General features: G+C 37.1%; 2 protein-coding genes across 18 annotated transcripts in view; both read left to right on the top strand.

Moving 5' to 3' along the window:
• Positions 1-27,848, top strand: part of ANKS1B (ankyrin repeat and sterile alpha motif domain containing 1B) — a 1,043,873-nt gene that overhangs the window by 814,496 nt on the left and 201,529 nt on the right. The gene's annotated exons all lie outside the window — the stretch shown is intronic.
• The window catches only part of LOC140603224 (cytosolic purine 5'-nucleotidase-like), a 36,105-nt gene that overhangs the window by 6,351 nt on the left and 1,906 nt on the right, over positions 1-27,848 (top strand). Inside the window, 3 exon segments of the mRNA XM_072773862.1 lie at positions 26,167-26,253; positions 26,914-27,297; positions 27,299-27,803. Of these exon segments, the coding sequence (XP_072629963.1) occupies positions 26,167-26,253; positions 26,914-27,297; positions 27,299-27,803 (976 nt within the window).

Below are 27,848 nucleotides of genomic sequence, written 5' to 3'. Positions count from 1 at the left end.
CCAGAAGACAGGCCAAGGCTATCTGCACGAACATTATCAGTGGTGGTTAAAATCGTAGATATTTTTTCTTTCTCAGTTTAAGAGAAAAGAAAGGTGGCCAAGTCTAAAATGAATGCAAACTCCAAAGAACTTTGAAATGAACCTTTTTAACAAAAGAAATTAGGGAAATTTCAATGATGATTACATTAAGTCATTGAAATACCTTTAAATATCACGAGATGGAATGCAGTTCTCTGAGACGGTAGGAAAAATAAACACTAAGCATCTTCTAAGTCTTTTTTTGGCCACTTACATGTTTAGAAGATGTGACCAATAGGAAGATTATGATTTTTAATATTTGGTGTTATTTGCAATGATAAGTTATAATTTTTATCTCAGTGGATGTAAGTAGCACAGAAAAGTATGGAATACAAAGTGAAAGACCTTCAGTTTCTTACTCCCTCTACCTGCCTGATCCCAGTCCCCAGAGAAAGAGGTAACGTCTATTAAAAATAGTTTGGTGTAGGGGATCCCTGGGTGGCGCAGCGGTTTAGCACCTGCCTTTGGCCCAGGGCGCGATCCTGGAGACCCGGGATCGAATCCCACATCAGGCTCCCGGTGCATGGAGCCTGCTTCTCCCTCTGCCTGTGTCTCTGCCTCTCTCTCTCTCTCTGTGACTATCATAAATAAATAAAAATTAAAAAAAAAATAGTTTGGTGTATAGCCTTCTAGTAATTTTAAATGGCAATGAGCATATAATGATGTATGGCACATTTTAAATATATTGATGGTTATATTTTGGGGTAATTTTTAGCATGTTTTTGGTATTTTTCTCTTTTTAAAAAAAAAAGATTTTATTTATTTATTCATGGTGAGAGACACAGGCAGACGGAGAAACAGGCTCCCTGAAGGGAGCCCGATGTGGGACTCGATTCTAGGACCTCCGGATCACCACCTGAGCCAAAGGCAGGCGCTCAACCACTAAGGCACCCAGGTGCCCCTGGTATTTTTCTTTTTAAAAAATAATGGAAATATGCTATGTATATTATTCTAGTCCTTAGGTTTACGGACTTCTTTTTTTTTTTTTTTTTTTACCAAAGAGTTTGCCATTGTTGCATCAATTGTCTCCAACAGACATTCCTTTTTTAAAAATTGTTTTTTGACTTTAAAAAACTGTCCAAAAAATTTAAAAAAAAATAAAAAAACTGTCCATAATTAATGTGTAAAGCTTGAGTTTGGAGATAAAGTCTACACCTATGAAACTATCTCCACAATCTATGCCATTAACCTGTACGTCATTCTAAAAGTTTTCTCCCACCCTGATATTTTTTTATTATTGTCAGTGTTTTGCGATAAGAACATGCCACATAAGATCTACCCTCTTACCAAATTTTTCAGTATACAATGTGGTGCTGGTAACCACAGGCACTAGGCTGTACAGTAGATCTCTAGGACTAACTCACCTAGTATAAGTGAGACTTCGTACTCTTTCACTAACACCTCGCAGTTTCCCTCCTCCCCCAAGCCTTGGTAACTACCATTCCATTCCTCATGTAAGTGATACCATGTAATATTTATCCTTTTACATCTGGCTTATTTCACTCAGCATCATGTACGCCAGGTTCATCCACATTATTGCAAATGGCAGGATTTCCTTCTTTTTAAGTCTGAGTAATATTCCGTTGTATTTATATACCACATTTTCCTTATTCATTCATCCATGGATGCACACATAGGTTGCTTCCATGTCTTGGCTATTGTGAGTAATGCTGCAATGAATATAGGAATACAAATATCATTTTGGGGTCCTACTTTCAAGTCCTTTAAATATATATACCCAGGAGTAGGATTGCTGGATCCAATGATAGTTCTATTTTTAATTTTTTGAGAAACCTCCAAATAGCTGTGGCTGCACCAATTTATATATTTACAAAGGTATACAGCATCCCCTTTTCTCCACATCCTCGCCATCATTTGTAATCTTAAGTATTTTTTTTAATAAAAGCTGCTGTATAGGTGTGAGGTGATATCTCACTGTGGCTTTGATTCACATTTCCCTGATGATTAGTAGTATTGAGCCCCTTTCATGTATCAGTTGGCCATTTTTATGTCTTCGTTTGAGAAATGACTACTTAGGTTTTTTGCCCACTTTTTCACTGAGTTATCTGGGTTTTTACTGTTAATTTCAGATGTCTTTATGTATTTTGGAGATTAACCATTTATCAGATAATCAGATATCATATGTTTATCAGATATGTGTTTGCAAATATTTTATCTAATCCCATGGATTAGATTAGATTATTAGATGATTAGATTAGATTATTTTATCTAATCATTTTGTTGATTGTTTCCTTTGCAGTGCAGAAAATGTTTAGTTTGATAGAATCCCACTTGTCTATTTTTGCTTTTCAGCACCTGTGCTTTTGTTGTCATTTCTAAGAAATCATTGCCAAGACCAGTGTCATGAAGCTTTTTCCTATGTTTTCTTCTAGAAGTTTATAGTTTCTGGTCTATGGTTGTTTGTTTGTTTTAAAGATTTTGTTTGTTTGTTTGTTTGTTTGTTTGTAAGAGAGAAATCATGGGGTGGAGGGGCAGGAGATGGAGAAGCAGATGCCCCACTGAGCATTGAGCCTGAGCAGGGCTCGATCCCAGGACCTCGGGATCATGACCAGAGCTGAATTCAGACACTCAACTGCCTGAGCCACCCAGGTGCCCTTCTGGTTGATTTTTGCATATGGTCTAAGACAAGGGTCCAGTTTCATTCCTTTTGCATGTAGATATCCAGTTTTCCCAACACCATTAACTGAACATACACACCATCTTTTCCTCACCGTGTATTCTTGGTAACTTTGTTGAAGATTAGTTGAAAGTAATTTGCAGAGTTTTATTTCCAGGCTCTTTATTCCATTGGTCTTTATGCCTGTCTTTACGTTAATACCATACTGATTTGATTATTGTAGGTTTGTATTATATTTTGAAATCAGAAAATGTGATACATCCGGCTTGGTTCTACTTGCTCAAACTTTGGCTATTCAGGGTCTTTTGTAGTTCCATACAAATTTTAGGATTACCTTTTTCTGTTTCTGTAACAAATGCCATTGAGATTTTTATGGGGATTGCAATGAATCTGTAGATTTCCTTGGGTAGTTAGACATTGTAACAATATTAAGTCTTCTGATCTATGAACACAGAATACCTTAACACTTATTTGCATCTGCTTTAATTCTTTCATCAGTGTCTTATACTTTTCTTTTCTTTTCTTTAAAGATTTTATTTATTTATTCATGAGAGACACATACAGAGAGAGAGAGAGGCAGAGACACAGGCAGAGGGAGAGCAGGCTCCATGCAGGGACCCTGATGTGGGACTCAATCCCAGGTCTTCAGGATTAGGCCCTGGGCCGAAGGCGGCGCTAAACCACTGAGCCACCCGGGCTGCCCCAGTGTCTTGTACTTTTCACCATACAAGTCCTTCACCTCCTTGGTTAAGTTTATTCTGAAGTATTTTATTCTTTCTAATTTATTGTAAGTAGGATTATTTTCTTAATTTCCTTTTTGGATGATTTGTTTTTAGTACATAGAAGTGCAACTGATTTTTTGTATGTTATTTTGGTTATTAAAACTTTGCCAAATGTGTTTATTAGTTCTAATGGTTTGGGGTGGTGGTGGCATATGTAGTCTTTAGAGTTTTCTACATATAAGATCATATCATTTGCAAGCACAGATAATTTTATTTCTTCCTTTCTAATTTGGATGCCTTTTATTCCTTTTTCTTGCCCCTTTACTCAGCTAAGACTTTCAATACTATGTTGAATAGGAGTGGCAAGAGTGAGGGACACCTGGGTGGCTCAGTTGATTAAGCGTCTGCCTTTGACTCAGGTCATAATCTTGAGATCCTGAGATCAAGCCCTGCGTTAACCTCCCCCAGCCCTACAGTGTCATGCTGCCTGCTCCCTTCCTCTCTCCATCTCTCTTTCAAAAAAATTAATTAATTGGGGATCCCTGGGTGGCTCAGTGGTTTAGCGCCTGCCTTTGGCCCAGGGCGCGATCCTGGAGTCCCGGGATCGAGTCCCGCGTCGGGCTCTGGGCATGGAGCCTGCTTCTCCCTCCTCCTGTGTCTCTGCCTCTCTCTCTCTCTCTCTCTCTGTCTATCATAAATAAATAAATAAATAAATTTTTTAAAAAATTTAATTAATTAAATCTTTTTTTTAAAAAAGGTGGCAAGAGTAAGCATCCTTGCCTTGTTCCAGATCTTAGAGGGAAAGTTTTCAGTTTTCCACCATTGAGTATGATGTTAGTTGTGGGGTTTTCATATACGGCCTTTATTGTTTTGAGCTAAGTCCTTTCTATCTCTAATTTGTTGAGTTTTTGTCATGAAAAGGTGTTGAATTTCGTCAGATTTTTTTATGCATCTATTGAGATGATCATGTGATTTTTATTCTTCATTCTGTTAATGTGGTGTATCACATTGATTTGTGAGTATTGAACCATTCTTAAAGCCTAAGGATAAATCTCACTTGGTCACGGTGTATTATCCTTTTAATTTGCTGTTGAATTTGGTTTGTTGGGATCCCTGGGTGGCGCAGCGGTTTGGCGCCTGCCTTTGGCCTAGGGCGCGATCCTGGAGACCCAGGATCGATTCCCACGTCGGGCTCCCGGTGCATGGAGCCTGTTTCTCTCTGCCTGTGTCTCTGCCTCTCTTTCTCTCTCTGTGACTATCATAAATAAATAAAAATTAAAAAAAAATATATTTGAATTTGGTTTGTTAATATTTTGTTGAAGGTTTTTTTGCATCCATGTTCACTGGGAATATTGGCCTTTGTGGTTTCTTGTGGTGTCTTTGTCTGGCTTTGGTACAGGGGTGATACTGACCTCAAAAAAATAAGTTTGGAAGAAGTAGCCTCTCTTTTATTTTTTGGAAGAGTTTGAAGTATTGGTATCAATTCTTCTTTAAATATTGGGTAGAATTTATATTCTTAATTTTTAATAAACATCTATCCAGTTAGTAAATATATAACCTTAAAGTTATGACCAATGTAGCCCAATCTTAAAGTGATATAATAGGTAAACAAATACTACATTGCAAACAAACAGCAATTCCAAAATATCCCAAGGTCTTTACTTCAGTCATCAAACACTTTCAAGAGCATTCATCATTCACACCGTATTTCTTAATATCCCCTTTCTGAACAGTCTGGTTCACTTGAAGTTGTGGGGCTGGGAAGAAGACAAGTTGGCAGTCTCTTCAGTTGTCTCTTCAGAAAGCCTGGGAGCACATAGACCCTAATATTTTTAGTCCTGCCACATGTATCAGATTGGAAATTTTAATTCTATACATTAAAATTAAATCCCTTTATATTACCATGATCACTGAAAGTTCTTGCATAGCCTGTGATTAAGATCCAGAGTTCCTTCATGATGATGACAGTAAGTCATAAATGTTTCTTCTCTATGTCTTCAATTGCCTAAAGCTTTCTTACCTTATCCCCATTCTTTAGGATTGAAAACTATTTTTTACCTTTAAAAAGCTGCTCCTTGTGTTAGTTTTGAAATAAGTCATAATACTGAATCTTTCTACATGAAAACATCATCCTGTCTTTACAGTAGATGAAGCCTTTAAAATTTGCTACACATGGGCAGCCCGGGTTGCTCAGTGGCTTAGTGCCACCTTCAGCCCAGGGTGTGATCTTGGAGACCTGGGATCGAGTCCCATGTCAGGCTTCCTGCATGGAGCCTGCTTTTCTGTGTGTGTGTCTGAATAAATAAATAAAATATTTTTTAAAAATAATAAGTAAAATAAAATTTGCTACACAGCAAAATTCTGACCACAAATCACTTCTGATAAAGTTTCATACTTTATATTTAAAGATCCTTTCAGAGATGAATCTCAGTCTAATAAAGTGGCTCTTGAGCTCTAGCATGTGTCAGCAACATAGGAAGGGCTTGTTAAAACAAATGTTCTAGGCTCCAATCCCAAAGTTTCTGATTTAGTGAATGTTGGGTGGATCCCAATAATCTGAATTTCTAACAAATTCATAAATGATTTTCATGTTACTGATCTGGATAATTCCATTGTTTGAGCTTTTTGGATCTATAGACTTAGAGTTTTCATCATATTTGGAAATCTTTTGGCCACTATTTCTTCAAATATTTTTTTTGTTGTTGTTCCCAACTCTCTGTCATCTCCTTCCAAGACTCTAGGTACACACATATTAGGCCATATGACATTGTTCCACAGATTTTTAGTTTTTTGTTCACTTTTTATAGTCTTTGAGTTCTCTGTTTCATTTTGATTTCTACTATTATGTCTTCAAGTTCATTAATCTTTTCTTTTGCAATCCCTAATCTGTTATTGGTCCTATTCAGTGTAGTTTTCATCTCAGACACTGTACCTTCCATCTTAAATGTTTGAGTCTTTTTTATATCTTTCATGTCTCTACTCAACATGGTCAATTTTTACTCTAGCTTCCATAGAATGCAATTATAGTAAATATGAGTATAATCTTTGATTATTGATTCTATTGTCTACATCATTGCTGGATCAATTTCAATTGATTTTTTTAAATGGTTTTATTTATTTATTCATGAGAGACACACAGAGACAGAGAGAGAGAGAGGCAGAGACACAGGCAGAGGGAGAAGCAGGCTCCATTCAGGGAGCCTGACACGGGACTAGATCCCAGGTCTCCAGGATCAGGCCCTGGGCTGAAGGTGGCGCTTAACCGCTGAACCACTGGGGCTGCCCTCAATTGATTATTTTTATTCCTAATTGTGGCTTATATTTTCCTGCATGCCTGATGACTTTTTATTGGATGATACATATTGTGATTTTATTCTTTTGAATGGTGGATAGTTTTGTATTCCTATAAGTATGCTCAAATCTTGTTCTAGGATACAGTTAAGTTACTTGGAAATAGTTTGACCCCTTTGGGTCTTGCTTTTTTAAAGATTTTTAAAAAGTAATTTCTAAACCCAATGTGGGACTCAAAGTCACAACCCCAAGATCAAGAGTCACACACTCCACTGACTGGATTTCCTTCCAGTTCTGCTACCTAATAGCTATAACATTGGGCAAGTCATTTAGCCTCCATTTAGTTATTGACATTTAGTTTTCTTCCTTTTAAAATGAGAGTAATAATGGTATTCCATGGTGATAGTTAAATAAATTAATATAGGAGATGTGCTTAGAACAGTCTGGCACCAATATATGTTAAGTAGTATTATTACTATCAAGATAATAAAATTTATCAAATTATTAAAAATTAGATAAATTTTATTCAAGGTACAAACCATATGTTGTGAGAAATAATTTTCTTGGCTAAAATAGCACTTATATTTCAGATAGCCTCTTTAATTCATTCACTCAGAAAATTTAAAACAAGTTACATATTAATTACTCTTCTTTTCATAATTTACACAAGCATTATGAACTGAATTATATCCCCCCAAGTTCATATATTGAAGTCTTAATCCCCAGGACCTCAGAATATGACTGTATTTGAAGATAGGGTAAAGAGGTTAATTAATTTAAAATGAGGTCCTTAGTGTGGGATCTAACCCATTACTACCAGTGTCCTTATAAGAAAAGGAAAATAGGACACAGACATGTACAGAGGGAAGACCACGTGAAGAAACAATGAGAAGACAACCAACTACAAACCAAGGAGAGAGGCCTCAGAAGAAACCAGCCCTGTTGACATTTATTTCAGACATCTAGTGTGAAGAAATGTGAGAAAATAAATTACTGTTGGTTAAGCCACCCAGTCTGTGATACTTTGCTATGGCAGCTCCAACAAACTGATACAAGCATCCCTAGTAATTCAAACTTGATATTAATAAGGCCTCAAATTGAGGCAGCTGGGTGGCTCAGTCAGTCAAGTGTCTGCCTTTGGCTCAGGTCATGATTTCCAGGTCCTGGGGTCAAGCCCAATGTTGAGCTCAATGGAGAGTCTGCTTCTCCCTCTCCCTCTGCCCCTCCCTACCACTCATTCTCTCTCTCTCTCTCTCTCTCTCTCTCTCTCTCTCTCAAATAAACAAAATCCTTAAAAAAAAATAAGGCCACAAATGATGATCTTCATGATCTCCTGATATCATTGTGTTATAAGGCAAGTTTTTAAACCTCAAAAATATTTAGCTATACATCTATATAGGGACACCTAGGTGGCTCAGTTGGTTAAGTGCCTGCCTTCAGCTCAGGTCATGATCCCAGGGTCCTGGGATCAAGCCCCATGTGGGTCTCCTTCCTCAGCAAGAAGTCTGCTTCTCCTTCTCCATCTCCTTCTACTCCACTCTACCCCTCTCGTGCTTTCTCTCAAATAGATAAATAAAACCTTTTAAAAATAAATAAATTTATATAGATATGGACATATACCAGTGAATAATTTTATATCATATGTCAAATACATACATATAAACTCTTTAAAAACAGAAGTATATGTAAAAGTTAGATATGAGTATTTATGATGTTTAATAAATCAGTTTTGTATAAAAAATTATTTCATAATTGAAAACCAATATTATTTCAATATAATTATAATTTACTTTGACATTTCAAATAACATTTCTATGAATAGGGCTAAATGAATATGGTAGACCTCCAGTAGGAAGATTAAATATCATTTTGCATGTAATTAGGAATGTATTTATTTCACAGGGCAAATTAATAAAGTAAAATTAATGTTAATCAGATTTTTAAACAGAGTTAAAAGTATTCTATAATTCACAGCTTTAGCCTGCACAATATTCATCACTTTGCTCTTAGCACTTAACCAAAGAAATGACTCTTTAATTACCAAAATATATCATAAATGAAGAATAAAATCTTTCCTGCAGCTCACTGTTTCCTTGGAGTATTTTAGCAATCCATTTGTGTTCGTCTGTTCATAAAAAACAAAGCATTCAGTTAAGTTCCAAGCACCAAGAAAAGCTTATAATGGCTGATAAATATTTGGAAAGATGAGTGCAAAGGAAATGCCAACAGCATGACCTACAAAATAGAGTGATGTTTCAAAAGAAACCAACTACAAAGAACCAGGCTTTTCTATGATTCATCAATAACTCCCAAGGGTAATGACAAATCAAAAAAAAACCTTCAGAACCATGTTTTTTCCATGTTTTGAAGATATGAGAGGAAGAAACAAACACTTAAAAATATCTCCTTTTGTACAAATAAATTAGGTCAAGGATGTCAAAATAGGTCAAAGAGAAACATTCCCTCATAGCTCTACGAAGATTTTGTAAATGAAGTAGAAACTTCAGAAACTATTTGACGGAAGGGGAAAAAAGACAAGTACAAGACAAGTACAAATAAAAACAGGTAAATAAATAGATGAGATACTTTCAGATAGGGGTATGTGTTAGGAATCAAATAAACTAGGCTAGTGGACTGCAGTAAGACTAAAACACTATTTCAGGTTGGGTTATCAAATAAATTATCTTTAAGGAGAGTGCATTTGATTTGAATTGAGAATGGTAACAAGGAAGCCAGCCTAGGGGCACCTGGGTGGCTCAGTGGTTGACTGTCTGCCTTTGGCTCAGGGTGTGATCCCGGAGTCCTGGGATCGAGTCCCACTTTGGGCTCCCTGCATGGAGCCTGCTTCTCCTTCTGCCTCTGCCTCTCTTTGTGTGTCTCTGCCTCTCTTTGTGTGTTTCTCATGAATAAGTAAATAAAATCTTAAAAGAAAAAGAAGCCAGTCTTGCCAAGATTTGGAGGAAGAGCACTCCAGGCAGAGGGCACAGCAATGTAAAGTCCCTGAGACAGGAACAAATGTAACATTTTAAATACAAAAGGAAGATCACCATAGCTAGAGTTTGGTGGATGTCAGGGACATGAATACAGAGTGGTGGGCAGGAACCAGAGCATAAAGTGGGTCTTGTCCATCAGTTTGAGACCATCTGTCTTGTAACCTACCCCTGGCCATGCTCCACAACCTCTGTGGCCTGATTTGATTATGCCATCCATCTGTCACTTCATATGTACCCTCTCCTATTGTTATCTTGTTACATGTAAATGTTCTATTTTCCCAAATTATAAGTTCTCTAACAACAAGACTGAATGTTCTTATCTATAGATCCCACAGTTTTGTTTACGTGTGTTTGTGAGAGAGAGAGAATATATATAGACTATGTATGCAGTGTATACTAGTGGTTTAGAATTTAAGCTCTAGAACCAAACTGTGTGGAATCAACTCCTGGATGTAATTACTTACTAGCTATGTGACTCCAGCAAGTTAACTTTCCAGTGGTTTGGTTTTCTCATCAATAATGGGAGAACTATACCTGCCTCACAAGCTGGTTGTGAGGATTAAACCGGCTACCAGATTGTATAGCATGTAGAACATTTAAAGATGAAAGGCACAGTGATGAGATTAGAAAGGACATCAGCAACGAACCAGGAACCAGCAATGGACTGAGAGCCAGCAATTCAATACCTGTGTATATTATCTGGTTACATTTTGCATATTTGCATCAGGAATTTTCCAAGAATTTTCATGGCTAGTATAAAACTGAAATTCCAAAGTCCATCAACAGTCATAAAAAAGAATTTTATACAACAGTTTAAATGAACAAACTAAGGTCACACATACAAATATGAACTAACCTCAGGAATATAGTGTGGTGCAAAAAAATTGCAAAAGAATATATACAAATGATTCTATTTATATTAGTTTCTTACATTCAGAAATATATAAAACCTAACAATATATATTTAGAAAGACGACCATATGTGATAAGACTATCAAGAAAAACAGAATAATAAAAACAAAACTAGAAATGTAGTTACCTTGAAGAGAGAGGGAGGAATGGGGTCAGGGAAGGGACACAGAAGACATCAGGGATGATGTTAATACCATTTTTCTTCCACTGATATTGGGTACAGAGGTGATCATTGTATTATCAATACAATATAATTTTGCTATTCAAAGGATAATCTGCAGATCAGAGAACATTGGCGTCACCTGGGATTTTTGTTAGGTTTGCAGAAACAGGCCCCACCTAGACTGTCTGAATCAGAATCTTCATTTTTAACAAGAACCCAGGTAATTTGTTTGCACATTAAAGTTTAAGAATCACTAACTTTAAAATATACATGAATTTTATGTCTCATTTTGTATTTAATAAATATCTAATAAAAACTACTTTAAGATATTGATTCATGTTTCATATCAAATTCTAGTTATCTCAGCATCTGAATCTTTAAAATATCCAATTTCTTCCTTTTATAATTACCCACACAAACTTTTCTATCAAAACTGAGTAGGGGCATCTGGTGGTTCAGTTGGTTAAGCCTCTGCCTTCGGCTCAGGTCATGATCTCAGGGTTCTGGGATTGAGTCCCACATTGGGCTCCTTGCTCAGTGGGGAGCCCTCATCTCCTTCTCCCTCTGCCTCTGCCTGCTTGTGTTCTATCTCTCTCTCTCTCTCTCTCACACACACACACACACAAATAAATAATCTTTTTTTAAGATTTTATTTATTTATTCATGAGAGACAGCGAGAGTCAGAGACACAGGCAGAGAGAGGAGAAGCGCAGAGAGGGGAGAAGCAGCCTCCATGCAAGGAGCCCAACATGGGACTCCATCCCAGGACTCTGGGATCATGCCCTGAGCCAAAGGCAGACACTCAACTACTGAGCCACCGAGGCACCCCTAAATAAATAGCTTTTAAAAAAAAAATGAGTACAAGGATGACTGCAATGAAGAACTGCATCTAGAGCCCAGATCAGTACCTGTCACAAAACAGCTATTTATTGATTGACAACTGATGATTAACTGTTATTTCATTTCAGGTGTCTCTTCCTTTAAGGTACTCATTTTTAGCAGATTGAAGTAGCCTCTCCAATATATTATCAAAATCAACTGACTTAGAGTTTTCTTTAAAAATTATGATACAATTATTTCTAATCTCATGTTCTCTGTAGGAATTGATTGGTCTATGAGTATCTAAAACAGACTTGGGATTTAACATTTCTGGCCATGAAGTATCCAGGTCTAGACAACCTCCCATTATAAACTGGATAAATATATGAAGCACCTGTGTTCAGATATTGGACTTTAGGTAGTGTAGGACTTTGATCTTTGAAAGCAGGGAAACAAATGAAGTGATTTTTACAATTGCTGCAGATTTCTGCCTGAGGCAGTTATGAGTAGAGGGAAGGATACCCCAAAAGAGCTTGGCTTCCTTGCTGACTCCGAAGACAAGGGTCAGAGTTTGTGGAGGCTGAGGCTAGAGGTTTCAGGACAGAGATCTAGAAAGTAAAGAGCTGTACAGAAAAAAAAAAAAAGAGCTCCAAAAATCTGCCTAGTACATGCTAAGTATTAGGCCTTACATGAGTAGAATTAAATTCCACAAACCAGACAAAGGAAAACCAGAGATTTGTAAGAAGAGCAATTCTCAGAATTTGTATAGTATGGGAAGACACTGGATCTCTGACTAGTCAGTCTGGAAAGTCCTCTATTACCTGGTGCATTAAGTGGAGACCCCAAAGGGATCACATCTGAATAGTAGGGCTGATGCATACTAGAGAGAGGACTCCTCTTGCCCCATTCTGGCAGAGCTTTAAGAGGGATTTGAAGTAATTAAACTGATTTAACAAATAATTTAGCTGCCTCCAAGACAAAAATCAACATTTTTAAAAAGGAAGCCAAACCTAGATAATGAACAATATAGCATTTTTAATCTTCAGCATTCCATCAAAAATTACTAGACAAGCCAGGAGGCCAGAAAAATGTGTCAAGTTACAACCAGAAGGAAAAAGTCATCCAATAGAAACAAACACAGAAATGACAGAGATGGTGGAACTAGATACAAGGGTGTTAGAATACCTATTATCACCACATGCAAATATTTAAAGGAAAACTTAACAGAGAAGAAAAATAGAAGGTATTCTTTAAAAGCCCAAATGGAATTCTAGAGATGAAAAAACACATCCAACATGAAAATTTTACCATATGGGATTAAGAGCAGATTAGACACTGCAAAGAAAGAAGTCCATGTACTTGAAGACAAAGCAAGAGAATTATCCAAAATCAAGGATATAGATAAAAGAATGGTAAAAAAAAAAATATTAACAGAGTTGTAGAATAATATCAAGCAGTCTAACACATATAATAATATATATTCATTTTTATGATTATATATATATATATATTTTTAAATGAGGGTCAAGTATTGAAGAAATACCACCAAACTTTCTACATTTGATATAAATGCATATCCTACAAATCCCAAGCAGGATACACACACACACACACACACACACACACGCACCACCACCACCAACACCACCACCACCATCACCACCAAGACAGAGCATAATCAAATCACTAAAAATCTAAAGCAGCTGGCGGGGCGGTGAGGGGGTGGGGAAGACATTACAGGTAGAGGAACTAAGATGGAAAATTCTGCAGGCTTCTTGTCATAAATCATACAAACTATAGGACAATGGAACTAATATCTTTAAAATTCTGACCGAATAAAGCTGTGAATTTAGGTGCTATATTCAATAAGTATATCCTTCAAAGATAAAAGTGAAATAAACTTTGTTAGGCAAACAAGATCTGAGATAATTCATTTCCAGCAAACTACACTGTTAGAAATGTTAAAGATTTTTTTCTTTTCTTAGAAAGAAAATAATACCAGAGATCATCAAACCTACACAAAACAATAAAAAGTGCTGGAAATAGTAAACATATGAGTAAATATAATTTTTTCTCATTTTAAAAATTTATAGAAGAGACATCTTACTAAAGCAAAAATAATAACAATGTATCAGGTCTAACACACATAGAATTAAAATATATGATAATAGAATGAAGGATGGGGAATGGAATTATAACTGTTGTGAGAATCATGTTATACTTCAAGTGGTATACTATTTGAAGATAGACTGTAATACACTAAAAATGTATATTGTAAACCTCAGGGCAAAAACTAAAAATAAATAAAACAAACAAAGTGGTTTAGTTAGTAAGTCAGTGGTGGAGATAAAAATGGAATACTAAAACAAATACTCCATTAATCCACAATAAGACAGAAACTGAGATGGAAAGGAACAAGGATAGAATAAATAGAAAGTAAATAACAAGATAATAGATTTAAATCCAACTCTCTCCATAACTACATCAAATGTAAATCAAAACATAAAGACTGGGTTAAAATATTTTTTAAAAACAAGCCCCAACTGTTAGCTGCCTATTTTTAAAAAACCTAAATATAAAGATTTAGATAGGGATCCCTGGGTGGTGCAGCGGTTTAGCGCCTGCCTTTGGCCTAGGGCGCTATCCTGGAGACCCAGAATCGAGTCCCACGTCGGGCTCCCGGTGCATGGAGCCTGCTTCTCCCTCTGCCTATGTCTCTGCCTCTCTCTCTCTGTGTGACTATAATAAATAAATAAAAATTAAAAAAATAAAAATAAAGATTTAGATAGATCAAAAGAAGTTGGACTGTACTTTTCCTTATATGGAAATTTAAGGTCTTTATAGAGATCTCTCCCACATATCATAACATAACCTAATATGATAAGCTCATCAATTATAAAATCTTAAATATTATTTAATCCATATCTGTCTATCATGACTCACCAGGTATTTTCTTAGCTACCAATAGTGCCTAGTGACTATCTGCACGTTAAGTTTACACTGTTATTTCTGAAATTAGAATTTTAGAATGACATAAAATATTTTATTCCTATACTTATAGTCATCAATCTCTACTGACCTAGGATGGCCATCCAGAATTGTATGTTACTTTCCTCAAAATGTAAGATATTTTTGCTCTTCTATGACAACCATTTTTTGTGTGTGTGTGTCAGATCTAACTGTCTCAGCCTCTTTTTTAATTTGATTTCTAAATGTGAAATCAGTTTGGTGATCACATTTCAGAGTTACCATTATAATATGTGGCATTCAAACACACTGAAAGTGAAGCTTGCATTTTCATGTTATACATGAATGGATAAATGCCTTCGGTTTTTTAAAACTAAATTTAAACTTTCTGGAATCTTTGCCTTTAGAATGTGCTAATCATATACCATAAAACAGCTCTAACTTCTACAGAAAATAACTCAGCTAAGGATGCTACGTTCCATCTTTGCAGAGAAATGCAAATTTCTCAAAAGACTGAATAGTATTTTCTTAATAAAATATTTTTAAATTTTACATTCAGGGCGCAGAAAGCATACTAAAAATATTCTCTGAGCTGCTGGAATTTTCAACTATTAGAACTGATCATTTTTATTCACCTTAAATCTTTGCCTCTCAGAATTTTATTGTACCACAGTGGATACATACTGTGAATAGCCAACAGTGCTCTTTCCTTGTATTATTTCTTTTCATTGCATTATCGCCAGCTAAAGATGCTCATAAATGTTGACACATTTTCATTGATTGCTTGAGAAATGTCGATATTTTCCTTTAGCTTCTTTGTTTACTTCTTTCCCATCCAACCTTGTCTTGACTTTGAAACCATTGTATACCTGACATGAAAAGAAAATACTTTAACATGTCTAATAGCTAATTATTTCAAAGCAAAACACTAAATAAATAAATAGCCTTTAAATCCCAAACTACAAATGAACAACTTTTCCAACTAAGAACCTTTATCAATTCAGACTCTGGTATTGTTCATCAAAATGAATATGATCTCACATGTGCCTTTATGTGCTCCATTTTGAAAAGCTGTGTGCATTTTCTTAAGTTTTTATTTAAAATTACTTCACTCAGCATAATACCCTCCAGTTCCATCCACGTTGAAGAAAATGGTGGGTATTTGTCATTTCTAATGTCTGAGTAATATTCCATTGTATACATAAACCACATCTTCTTTATCCATTCATCTTTCGATGGACACCGAGGCTCCTTCCACAGTTTGGCTATTGTGGACATTGCTGCTATAAGCATCGGGGTGCAGGTGTCCCGGCGTTTCATTGCATCTGTATCTTTGGGGTAAATCCCCAGCAGTGCAATTGCTGGGTCGTAGGGCCATGTGTATGTCTCTTTCGTGAAATTTCTGTTGATGTCTTTTGCCCATTTCATGATTGGTTTGTTTGTTTCTTTACTGTTGAGTTTAATAAGTTCTTTATAGATCTTGGATAGTAGTCCTTTATCTGATATGTCATTTGCAAATATCATCTCCCATTCTGTAGGTTGTCTTTTAGTTTTGTTGACTGTATCCTTTGCTGTGCAAAAGCTTCTTATCTTGATGAAGTCCCAATAGTTCATTTTTGCTTTTGTTTCTTTTGCCTTCGTGGATGTATCTTGCAAGAAGTTACTGTGGCTGAGTTCAAAAAGGGTGTTGCCTGTGTTCTCCTCTAGGATTTTGATGGAATCTTGTCTCACATTTAGATCTTTCATCCATTTTGAGTTTATCTCTGTGTATGGTGCAAGAGAGTGGTCTAGTTTCATTCTTCTGCATGCGGATGTCCAATTTTCCCAGCACCATTTATTGAAGAGACTGTCTTTCTTCCAGTGGATAGTCTTTCCTCCTTTGTCGAATATTAGTTGACCATAAAGTTCAGGGTCCACTTCTGGATTCTCTATTCTGTTCCATTGATCTGTGTGTCTGTTTTTGTGCCAGTACCACACTGTCTCAATGACCACAGCTTTGTAGTACAACCTGAAATCTGGCATTGTGATGCCCCCAGCTATGGTTTTCTTTTTTAATATTCCCCTGGCTATTCGGGATCTTTTCTGATTCCACACAAATCTTAAACAAGGATAAACAAGAGTTTATCTTAAACAAAACTCTTAAACAAGAGTTGTTCCAACTCTCTGAAGAAAGTCCATGGTATTTTGATAGGGATTGCATTAAACATGTAAATTGCCCTGGGTAACATTGACATTTTTTGACATTTTCACAATATTAATTCTTCCAATCCATGAACATGGAATATTTTTCCAAGTCTTGTGTCTTCCTCAATTTCTTTCAGAAGTGTTCTGTAGTTTTTAGGGTATAGATCCTTTACCTCTTTGGTTAGGTTTATTCCTAGGTATCTTATGCTTTTGGGTGCACTTGTAAATGGGATTGACTCCTTCATTTCTCTTTCTTCGGTCTCATTGTTAGTATATAGAAATGCCACTGACTTCTGGGCATTGATTTTGTATCCTGCCACACCCCCGAATTCCTGTATGAGTTCTAGCAATCTTGGTGTGGAGTCTTTTGGGTTTTCTATGTACAGTATCATGTCATCTGTGAAGAGGGAGAGTTTGACTTCTTCTTCGCCAATTTGAATGCTTTTTATTTCTTTTTGTTGCCTGATTGCTGAGGCTAGGACTTCCAGTACTATGTTGAATAGCAGTGGTGAGGGTGGACATCCCTGTCTTGTTCCTGATCTTAGGGGAAAGGCTCCCAGTGCTTCCCCATTGAGAATGATATTTGCTGTGGGCTTTTCATAGATGGCTTTTAAGATGTCGAGGAATGTTCCCTCTATCCCTACACTCTGAAGAGTTCTGATCAGGAATGGATGCTGTATTTTGTCAAATGCTTTCTCTGCATCCAATGAGAGGATCATATGGTTCTTGGTTTTTCTCTTGCTGATATGATGAATCACATTGATTGTTTTACGGGTGTTGAACCAGCCTTGTGTCCCAGGGATAAATCCTACTTGGTCATGGTGAATAATCTTCTTAATGTACTGTTGTATCCTATTGGCTAGTATCTTGTTGAGAATTTTTGCATCCATGTTCATCAGGGATATTGGTCTATAATTCTCCTTTTTGGTGGAGTCTTTGTCTGGTTTTGGAATTAAGGTGATGCTGGCCTCATAGAACGAGTTTGGAAGTATTCCATCTCTTTCTATCTTTCCGAACAGCTTTAGGAGAATAGGTATGGTTTCTTCTTTAAACGTTTGATAGAATTCCCCAGGGAAGCCATCTGGCCCTGGACCTTTGTGTCTTGGGAGGTTTTTGATGATTGCTTCAATTTCCTCCCTGGTTATTGGCCTGTTCAGGTTTTCTATTTCTTCCTGTTCCAGTTTTGGTAGTTTGTGGCTTTCCAGAAATGCGTCCATTTCTTCTAGATTCCCTAATTTATTGGCATATAGCTATTCATAATATGTTTTTAAAATCATTTGTATTTCCTTGGTGTTGGTATATTTTGAACTTATTTTTAAGAAAATGGACCAGTTTCATTCTTTTGTATGTGCTGTCCAGTTTTTCCAACACCATTTGTTGAAGAGATGGTCTTTTTCCCATTGGATATTCTTTCCTGCTTTGTTGAAGGTTAATTGGCCATATAATTATGGGTTCATTTCTGGGTTTTCTATTTTGTTCTATTGATCTATGTGTCTATTTTTTTGTACTAGTACCATGCTGTTTTGATCACTACAGCTTTGTAACTAACTTGAAATTTGGAATTGTTGACACCTCTAAAAGCTGAGTGCATTTTTTAACTAGTGAAATTTTATGGCACTTGGTTAAAGTGTGTTCTCCAATCTTTATTTAATAGAAATGTGTCTACTTGACTGTGAGTTTTCTTTATGTAAGACTTTCCCACTGTCACTTCTCCTCTCCCAACACCAACAATTTGGTGGGTATATTCAATCATTATCTTTGTAACTGCAAAAGAAAGAGCACCAAGCCAGGCTAAATTTTAGCCTTTTTCATACTTGTTCTTCTTTGACTCAAAAACCCCTGCCTAGACAAGATCCTTATGGTCTTTCACTAAAAGGGTTAGCCTAAGCATCTAGGCTTTGTTACATCTTCTGAAATAAAGTGGAAAAAAAATCCAAGGAGACTCAAGTATCTCTTTTCCCAAGGACCTCCAGTCATGAGCTCTCTAATCTCAGGATGCCCAGTCCAGTAACTATGCTTCTGGGAAGTGTCTGTCTGAATGCATTCCTGCCCTGCCACAACCCTTATCCCCCACTCATATCCCATAGGCTGCTGCTTTAGGAGTAAGTTCCTCAGCTTGAATTAAACAGCACCCAATCGTGTAATATGTTTAACACATTACCAACATGATATGAATGTCAGGCAGGTGGAGTATGTCAAACCCACTTCCTCCTTTTTTCTTATATGGCTTCAATTATCTTTCACATTAGGCAAATAGAAGTTGGCTAGTTTATATTCTTTTGTGAAGTATCTACCCTTCATTTATTTCTACAAAGAAGCAGTTATCAGTGACATACTTTGGATGTGCAGCTCACATGACCCCCAAGCACACACAGTTGGTGGACTTCCCTATTGTTTGTGAAGCTTCCCTGCTGTTTAGGCCATACCTCCATCTGTAGGTACCAGGTGATCCAGCCTCTGTCTACACTCCCTGCTCTCTCTGCTATAACCATATTAACCTTCTTTCTATTCTGAAAATTACATTCATCTTTCCCACTAGAGGTTTAGGTTTGCTTGGCTTTCCCTTCAGTCCGGAATATTCTTTCTCCAGAAAGTTATTGATTCTTTCACTTCATTCAGGTCTCTGCTCAAATGCCATTTCCTCAGAGAGAGGAGATCACCCTATCTTAAAAAAAAAATAGCACCGTTTTATATCCCTCATAGCCCTTTTCACTAAATTACTTACGTGTGTCTTGGTTCATCCTCTGTCTCTCCCACTAGAAAGTAAGTTCCATGAGGGTAGAGACTTCATTTTGTGAACATTATTCCAGTGCCCAGCACACACTAGTCACTCAGAAAACATTTAGTGAATGGAAGGCAGGAAAGAAAGCAGGAAGGAAGGCAAGGAGGGATGGAGGAACAGAGAGAGTGAGGAAGAAGCTTTGTTCAGGATGTTCTCTTTAGCTCCTGCCACAGTTGGTCAGGGTGGCTGCCAGTCACACTCCATGGTTCCTGAGCATCTCCAATTGGGATCAGCCTGTGAGGCCCACCTAGACCTCCACCCTCATGAATTCTGAGGTGCTGAGTCTCTATGGAATTTACTTCGTCAGTTGTGAACCATCTCTTGCCATCTCTCCAGGGAGCTACTTCATGACGATCTTAAAGAAAAGTTTCCCTTTTTATACTATCTATATTATTTTCTCAAGATTTAAAGACGTAAAGTATGTGAGCATGACTGGTTAATCTTAGGCACCCAATAAAAGTTAAATTCCCCCTCACTTTTGCTCTATACAAATCTTAGGTGTTTTACAGATGTCCATGTTATCAGACAAAATAAATGAGTGCCAAGAAATTTTCATATGTTTTAAACTTTTACTTGTGACCAGAATTTGCTTTATAAAATTAAACAAGGAAATTCAGGTTCCCCTTAATTTTCAATTTTACTCTGTTCTCTGTGGGTGCTGAAAAAGATCTAAACTTCATTAGGATCACCAGAGCAGGTTACAAGAAGCACCTAGGCTGCATTTTAGGAGCAGATGATATTAAGAGACACTTGTGTTCAGCTAAATATCAGCCTTCCTATTACAAAGCATTAAAGACATTTCTTGGCAAGCCCAAACTTCCATTTCTAATAATACCATCTTTAGTATTTGTTTTGATCTTCTTCTGGCTGTCAGAATGCCATTTTTAAAATACCATCCTGTTACACTAATGCACAGCCTAGTAAAACATAATAGAAAGTAGACTCAGAAACCTTGGGTTCACTTCTTAGCTTCACCATTTACTAACTATGAAGTTGGGCAATGTTCTCAACTTGGTAATTTCTCTGAGCCTCTGATTCTTTATTTGATAGATGGAGATCATGATACAGTTAACCTTACCATGTTGTTATGAAGCTTAAATGAGAAAATGAATGGGCGGGACACAGATTAGCCACTTAATGAAAACTGCTCAAATCTGATTCAGGAACATAGATGGGATCATTCATTCTCCAGCCCAATTAAATAAACACATCTCAAAACCATAAGAGGTTTGGGGAAAAAGTCAAAAGCAATGAATAAGATTACTATTGCACTGTAAGCAAACCTAATTCCTATCATTTGTCACTTATCAGTGTAATGCAATGAAACAGCTAATACCTGAGCCATATATCTGTTCCTAACTACAATGAAAAGACTCAGAACCAGGCATCCTTCTCTCCGTTGAGTCACTGAATCATTCCCCTTCTCTGAAAGGACAGCTGCTAGATCTATGTTCCATGATCGCTTGTTCTTTAGCCATTGTTCAGGCAGAAGGACAACCATGACTAATACAGAAACATCCTGTTTCATACTGGACTCTAGTGAAATGGGAGTCCTGTATATCTAAGAGTAGGTGATCCAGAAGGAGACTCTGCCATTAAAAACTAGAGGACTCAGAATGCCTGGGTGGCTCCGTAGTGAAGCGTCTGCTTTTGGCTCAGGGCGTGATCCTGGGGTCCCGGGATCAAGTCCCATATCAGGCTTCCTTCATGGAGCCTGCTTCTCCTTCTGCCTGTGTCTCTGCCTCTGTGTGTGTGTGTGTGTGTGTGTGTGTGTGTGTGTGTGTGTGTCTCATGAATAAATGTATTTTTTTTAATTCTAGAGGACTCACACAACCCTTCATTTGATGTTAGGTGAGTCTAGTTATCCCATTCAATGTCAGAAGACTCACTGGAATCTCCTTACTCCATATTTATCCAAACCTACAACAGGTAATATCTTCTCTTTCCCTCAAATTTTGGAGTTGATTTTATAATAACAATAACAAACATATTTTTAATTTGAATATGAAGTCAGACAAAGAGGAATCTCTTTTTTTTTCAAAGAGGAATTTCTAGGCTGATTTTTCCTTTTCAGTTGTTTGTCTTTTTTTGTTTTTACTTTAACAAATATTTAGTGGGTGCCTACTGCACAACAGGTACTTTCATAATAATTATCTCATTTAATGACAGCAGGACAGTAATTGTCAAAAATATGGGCTTTAGAGACAAAGATTTGGGTTCAAGGTCAGGTTCCACTGCTATGTCTAGAGATTTGTCATTATCATCCCCATTTCATGATAAGGAAATTGAAGCTAAGGCAGATTTTAAAACTTAACCAAAACCACCCAGCCAGCAAGAGGCAGAGTTGAAATTTCAACCCAAGTCTGTCTGACCAAAGTTTCTGTTTGTCAGGATTTCCTAGTTGTTCTTTCAGTGTGGAGATAACTGTCACACACGGTGGTTCTGAAAATGTTGGATCACACTCTCTTTTGAGAATATTAAGAAATCTGTGGGATTTCTCCCCAGAAACATAGGATATATGTTTACTATATCCACATATTATATAGTATTTATAATTTCAGGAGGTTAACAGATCTTTTGAAACCCAACCCCTAGACGTCTATGGAGTTTAAATTAACCCTTACTGTGGTTATTAAATTAACCTTAAGCTATGGCAGTTGTCATAGTGTCCAGAAATTGTGTCTTATCAGTAATGGGTCGTCTTTCAGGAAGTGGTGACAGATCATGAGTCACACATAAAAGGTAACCCATTCTTAGTCATTCCTTATATATGTATTGGGCACCCCTTCTGTACCAGGAACTCTTCGAGTCATTAGGCACATAGCAGAGTATGAAACTGATGAAAACATTTGCTCCCTGAGGAACTTACATCCTAACTGGTGATTTTCTTATGTGCTCACTTCCCACCCATAAGTGGAGTTCCAAGTTTCTTACCTCTCATGTTAAAATCTGGGCACACCTATTCCCTGCTGTAGTATATAGATTCAATTTTGATCTACACAAACCAGATTTTTTTCGATTGATATAGTTAAATTGAAGGAACTTACCTCAATACAATAAAGGTCATAGATGAAAAGCACAGAGCTAACATCTTTACTCAATGAAAAATGAAGCTCTGCCTCTAAGATCTAGAACAAAGACAGGATGCCCATTCTTGCCACTTCTATTCAACATAATACTGGGAGTTCTAGCCAGGACAATTAGTCAAGAAAAGGAAATGAAAGACATCCAAATCAGAAGGGAAGAGGTAAAATTATCTGTGTTTGCAGATGAGATGACTTTATATGTAGAAAACCTTAACAACACACACAAAAAAATTATTGAATTAATGAATTCAGCAGTTTCAGGACACAAAATCAAGATATGAAAATCAGTTAGATTTCCTTTTTTTATATATTACTTATTTATTTATTTGAGGGAGAGAGCACAGTGTGAGGAGGAGCAGAGGGAGAGGGAGAGAGAGAATTTCAAGCAGACTTTATCCTAAGCACAGAGCCCAACACAAGGTTCAATCCCACAACCTTGAGCTGAAATCAAGAGTCAGAAGTTCAACAATGGAGCCATCCAGGCACTGACTGCATTTCTATACTAAAAACATATCTAAAAAGGAAATTTTTTTTAATTAGGCTCCATGCCCAGCATTGAGTCCAACACGAGCCTTGAACTCATGATCCTGAGATTAAGAACTAAGCTGAGATCAAGAGTCCAATGCTAAAAAGAGAGAGAGAGAGAGGGAGAGAGAGAGAATCCGATGCTTTCTCTCTCTCAAATAAATAAATAAATCTTTTTTTTAAAAAAAAGGTGTCATTTCTATTTTCATTTATCCAAGCAGTCACTGAACAGAAACTGAGTGCCTCCCAGGTGCCAAACCAGCCTGATAGCGGCAACTTTCCAGGGCCCTTTGTACGCCACAATTGTTGGTATATATAAAAAAGAAAGATAGAAAATCTAACAGCATTCCAGAGAATAACATTAAGAGTAGGAGAGGTGTCATGAAGAAAAGCAAGGACCCGAATAAAAACATGAAAATAAAACTAACAGGTAAAGAAAGTGACTAAAGAAAAATAGAGTGAAAAAGAAAATGATGGAACTCGTATGAGGAAATGGAAAAAAAAGAAAATATATATATATATGTTGAAAACAGTTGTCACTGGTCTTGAAAGCATATTCCCATTAGAGAAACAGGGCAATGATTGAACACAGTAGTGACTGGATTGAACAGAGCAATGAGTGAATAGTACCCAGGAAACTATCAGAGGGTGGAACAAGACTGAGCCAAGGAAGAGATGTAAAGATCAGATGGTCTGAATACCAATTTCAAATTGCTAGTTAGGTGCCTACATGAATGTCTCATTGTTTCTCATTTTCTTTCCCCAAATCTCATCTTTTGTAAATCCAGAAAGGCTGGCTATATAGTCAGATAAAATGAGCCTGGGTCATTGAGGAGCTTCAGTATAACAGGTACAATGAATAGGATTCCATTTCTCTCCCCAAGCCCAGTGAAGTCCGTCTTAAAAAGCACTGGAATCATGTCTCTGCTCAATAATTCCCAGAAATGCATTTCACAGCCTTTAGTCAAATGAAATTAGTAGCTTATTTACATCCCCAGAAGGTTTACCAGGCACTTCCTCTTAAATGCAATTTGTGTTTAAAATAATGATCCCATGCGGTATTTCTTTTTCATCAAATGAGCTTAAAAAGTAAGCAAAAAAGATATTTCTGTTCCACAAAATCAATCGTCTGGGATTTGGTCGAGGTTCTCTACTTATTTACATAATATGATTCATCTATAATGGTTCATTTGGCTTACTTTGTTTATTGGTTGGTGAAGGCAGTAAATTTGCAGAGTATATGAGCATGGGGAAGAAAAGACAATTAAAATAACAACAAAAAAAAAAAGGAGCACAAAGGGTTTAGTCCACATCTGGTAATTAAACTTCTCAGTGTTTCAGTTTAAATTTCATTCTGCCCATTTACCAGGAGGTGACACTATGAGCCTGTGCAGTTTTCTTTTCCCTGCTGGAGGCTGTGGCACCTGGCCCTCCGCCCAGATCACTTTGACATTTCACTTCATCTGGGTGGTTTCTGTCATTTTCTGCTTGAGAAAATTGAAGGCCAGAGAAGATAAGTGACTTCCCAACACTCCCATCGAAGTCAGCAGCAGAGCCAGGCTACAATTTACAGGCAGATCCTTCACCATCCAGGTGGCAGCTGCTCAGATTTTCAGCTCTGTTCCAGGTTTATTCACTAGGACAGGAGAGTGTGGGTGCTGCTGGAGAACGTTCTGGGGGTTGGGTGTTACTGTGAGAAAACCAACGCCTCATTAGAACATGTTCTTATGCAGTTCTCAACTCGTACTGAAAAACTTAGTGCAAGGGACATTATTCAGTTTTATTAACATATCAGTGCAGAACCCCCCCCCCCAAAAAAAACAACAAAAAAAAACACATTGCTTTTCATGAAGTAAAAGGAAAAAAATAAATCGAAGTTCAGTTTTAATGATTTTCTTTTATTTTTTATTTTTAGGTTATTCTTTCTGGCTCAAAAAGCCCTATCCTCCCCCATTGATTTCGCCCCCTAGGTACAAGGGCCAACTGTTCTTTCTGGTGGGCAGACAGCTTTCCATCATTAGTCTCTGCATTTTGTTTAAAATCATATGACCCAGTTGGAACCAAGAGGACTATGATTCTTTCCTAGGAGGTTTGAGGGAGATAAAGTTGTAAAATTAGATCCTCTCCCCTTTCAGAGGCTCTATGGGAATGAGGAATATGTTTTGAATTCTTCTCTGTAAGCACAAAAGGGAACCACAGTGGACTTCCAACCTGACTAGTTTCAGCCTAACTGCCTTCCTGTTTTTTGGTTTTTGTTTTTTGTTTTTACCTGTCATGACTTATCCAGAACAGTGGTTCTCAAACTCGAATGAGCAGCAGAATCACCTTGGAGGGCTTATGAAAACACAGATTGCTGGGTTTCACTCCCCAAGTTTCTGATTCAGCAGGTTTGGGGTGGGGCCCTGATAATTTGCATTTCTACCAATGCCCAGGTGGTAATAGTCTGGGGAAACACAAATTTATTTATTTATATTTATTTATTTATTTATTTATTTATTTATTTATTTATTTATTTATTTATTTTTGGAAACACAAATTTAAAGTCAAATTAGGAATACCATCTTCTTTCTTTCAGCCATGTCAGTAAAGTTCTATGATTTTATGTTCAAACTTTCTAAAAAAACAAAAACCTTTCTTTTTAAGGGCAGTTTTAGGTTGAGAAACAGAGAAATTACCAAGAGAAATACAGGCCTTTTGGCAATGGTTTTTGCCTCTGGGTACATCAGAATTATCTGGGGGAACTTTTTTTTTAAAGATCACTGCTGGATCCCAGCCCCAGAGATAACTCATTTAGTTGGTTTGGGTTAGCTTTTATCACTTTTTTAGGTGATTCATCCAACTGTGCTCTGAACCCAATGAGACTGTTAATAGTGTCAGGTTTCCTTTTATAATCAGCTTATTTTCTTGAGCGTCTTTGGAACACAGCCTGAGCAGCACCTCCTATGCTTTCCACCATAAGCTCTCTGGTGCCACCTCCTGTTTTCCCAAAAATGTCCTCTTGTATAGCCTTCAGAGCTCACCGCACCCTTAGTGTCCAGGGGACAGAGTGTGGTGATGCCCACCCCACCCCCACTTGCCCCCACTGTCTTTCAGGTGAGTCCAACTACTAACACAGGAAAACAAATCAGCGCTCCCTGGGACAGCTTGGTGTAGGCCAGTAACCAACCGCCAGCCCGGACAGGTTTCCGGGAATTTTGATAAAAGGGTATGCAGTTTAGGTGAGCAGTTTAAGGCCGTGATTACAACAGTCAAAAGTGCCTCATAGTTTTGATGCAACTAACTCAGATATTAGGGAGCATCTTGAGTGTTAGATTTTCATAACCAAACATTTGGTTCTCTTGTCCTTTCCTCAGATTCTCTCAATGATAAGATGAGTCCTCTTCTAACATAAGGATGATTCTACCCTAAAATTTTCTGGCCCAAGGCCTTTAATACTACTGCTTAACATTTAAACAAAATATCATCCTGAATTTTTTCTGTTTCCATTTTTGTGTCTCATACGGTGTGCACATAGCTCTTAGAGAAACTGTCTTCTCATTTTACTTTCAGTGCCCTAAAGGGAAAGGGGCTTGAGATATTCATTTCATCTGTGTTTCCTGAAAGGCAAAACTTTATTAGGAAGACAGTAATAATATTCCCGTTGTTGCATGGTCATTACTGTATTGTAAGTGACACTCAGACTAGACTAAAAAGCATAGAGTCAGAGTCATTTCAGATGATAGATCACATTCACAACCAATTAATATGTGGTAGGGAATAGAAATAACTGACTTTTCTTTTGGCTTTGAGCTTACTGTGGAGAGATTAGTTTTTTTTGGCTACCCTCAGGAACTGCTCAGCTTTGCTTATGATTCTACATTCCCTACCAGGGGACTTGTTTTTGATACACTATATGGAAATCTTTTGAAAGTTGATGCATATGGAAATCTTTTGGTCTGTGCACATGGATTTAACTTCATAAGAGGACCAGAAACTAGAGAGCAGTATCCAAATAAATTTATCCAGCGAGATGACACTGAAAGATTTTACATTTTGAACACAATATTCAACCTACCAGAGACCTACCTGTTGGCCTGCCTTGTAGATTTTTTTACTAATTGTCTTAGATATACCAGCTGTGAAACAGGATTTAAAGATGGGGGACCTCTTCATGTCTTACCGAAGTATGTTCCAGGATGTAAGAGATGCTGTCGACTGGGTTCATTATAAGGGTTCCCTTAAGGAAAAGACAGTTGAAAATCTTGAGAAGTATGTAGTCAAAGATGGAAAACTGCCTTTGCTTTTGAGCCGAATGAAAGAAGTAGGGAAAGTGTTTCTTGCCACCAACAGTAACTATAAATATACAGATAAAATTATGACTTACCTGTTTGATTTCCCACATGGCCCCAAGCCTGGGAGTTCCCATCGACCATGGCAGTCCTACTTTGACCTGATTTTGGTGGATGCACAGAAGCCACTCTTTTTTGGAGAAGGCACTGTACTGCATCAGGTGGATACTAAAACTGGCAAGCTGAAAATTGGTACCTACACAGGGCCCTTACAGCATGGCATCGTCTACTCAGGAGGTTCATCAGATACAGTCTGTGATCTCTTGGGAGCCAAGGGCAAAGATATTTTGTATATTGGAGATCACATTTTTGGAGGCATTTTATTTATTTTTTTTATTTTTATTTATTATTTATGATAGT

This window comes from Canis lupus, chromosome 13, assembly GCF_048164855.1.
Source record: "Canis lupus baileyi chromosome 13, mCanLup2.hap1, whole genome shotgun sequence".
Lineage (NCBI taxonomy): Eukaryota > Metazoa > Chordata > Mammalia > Carnivora > Canidae > Canis > Canis lupus.
Note: the sequence above shows the minus strand (reverse complement) of the source record. Positions and strands in the feature narration are given on the sequence as shown.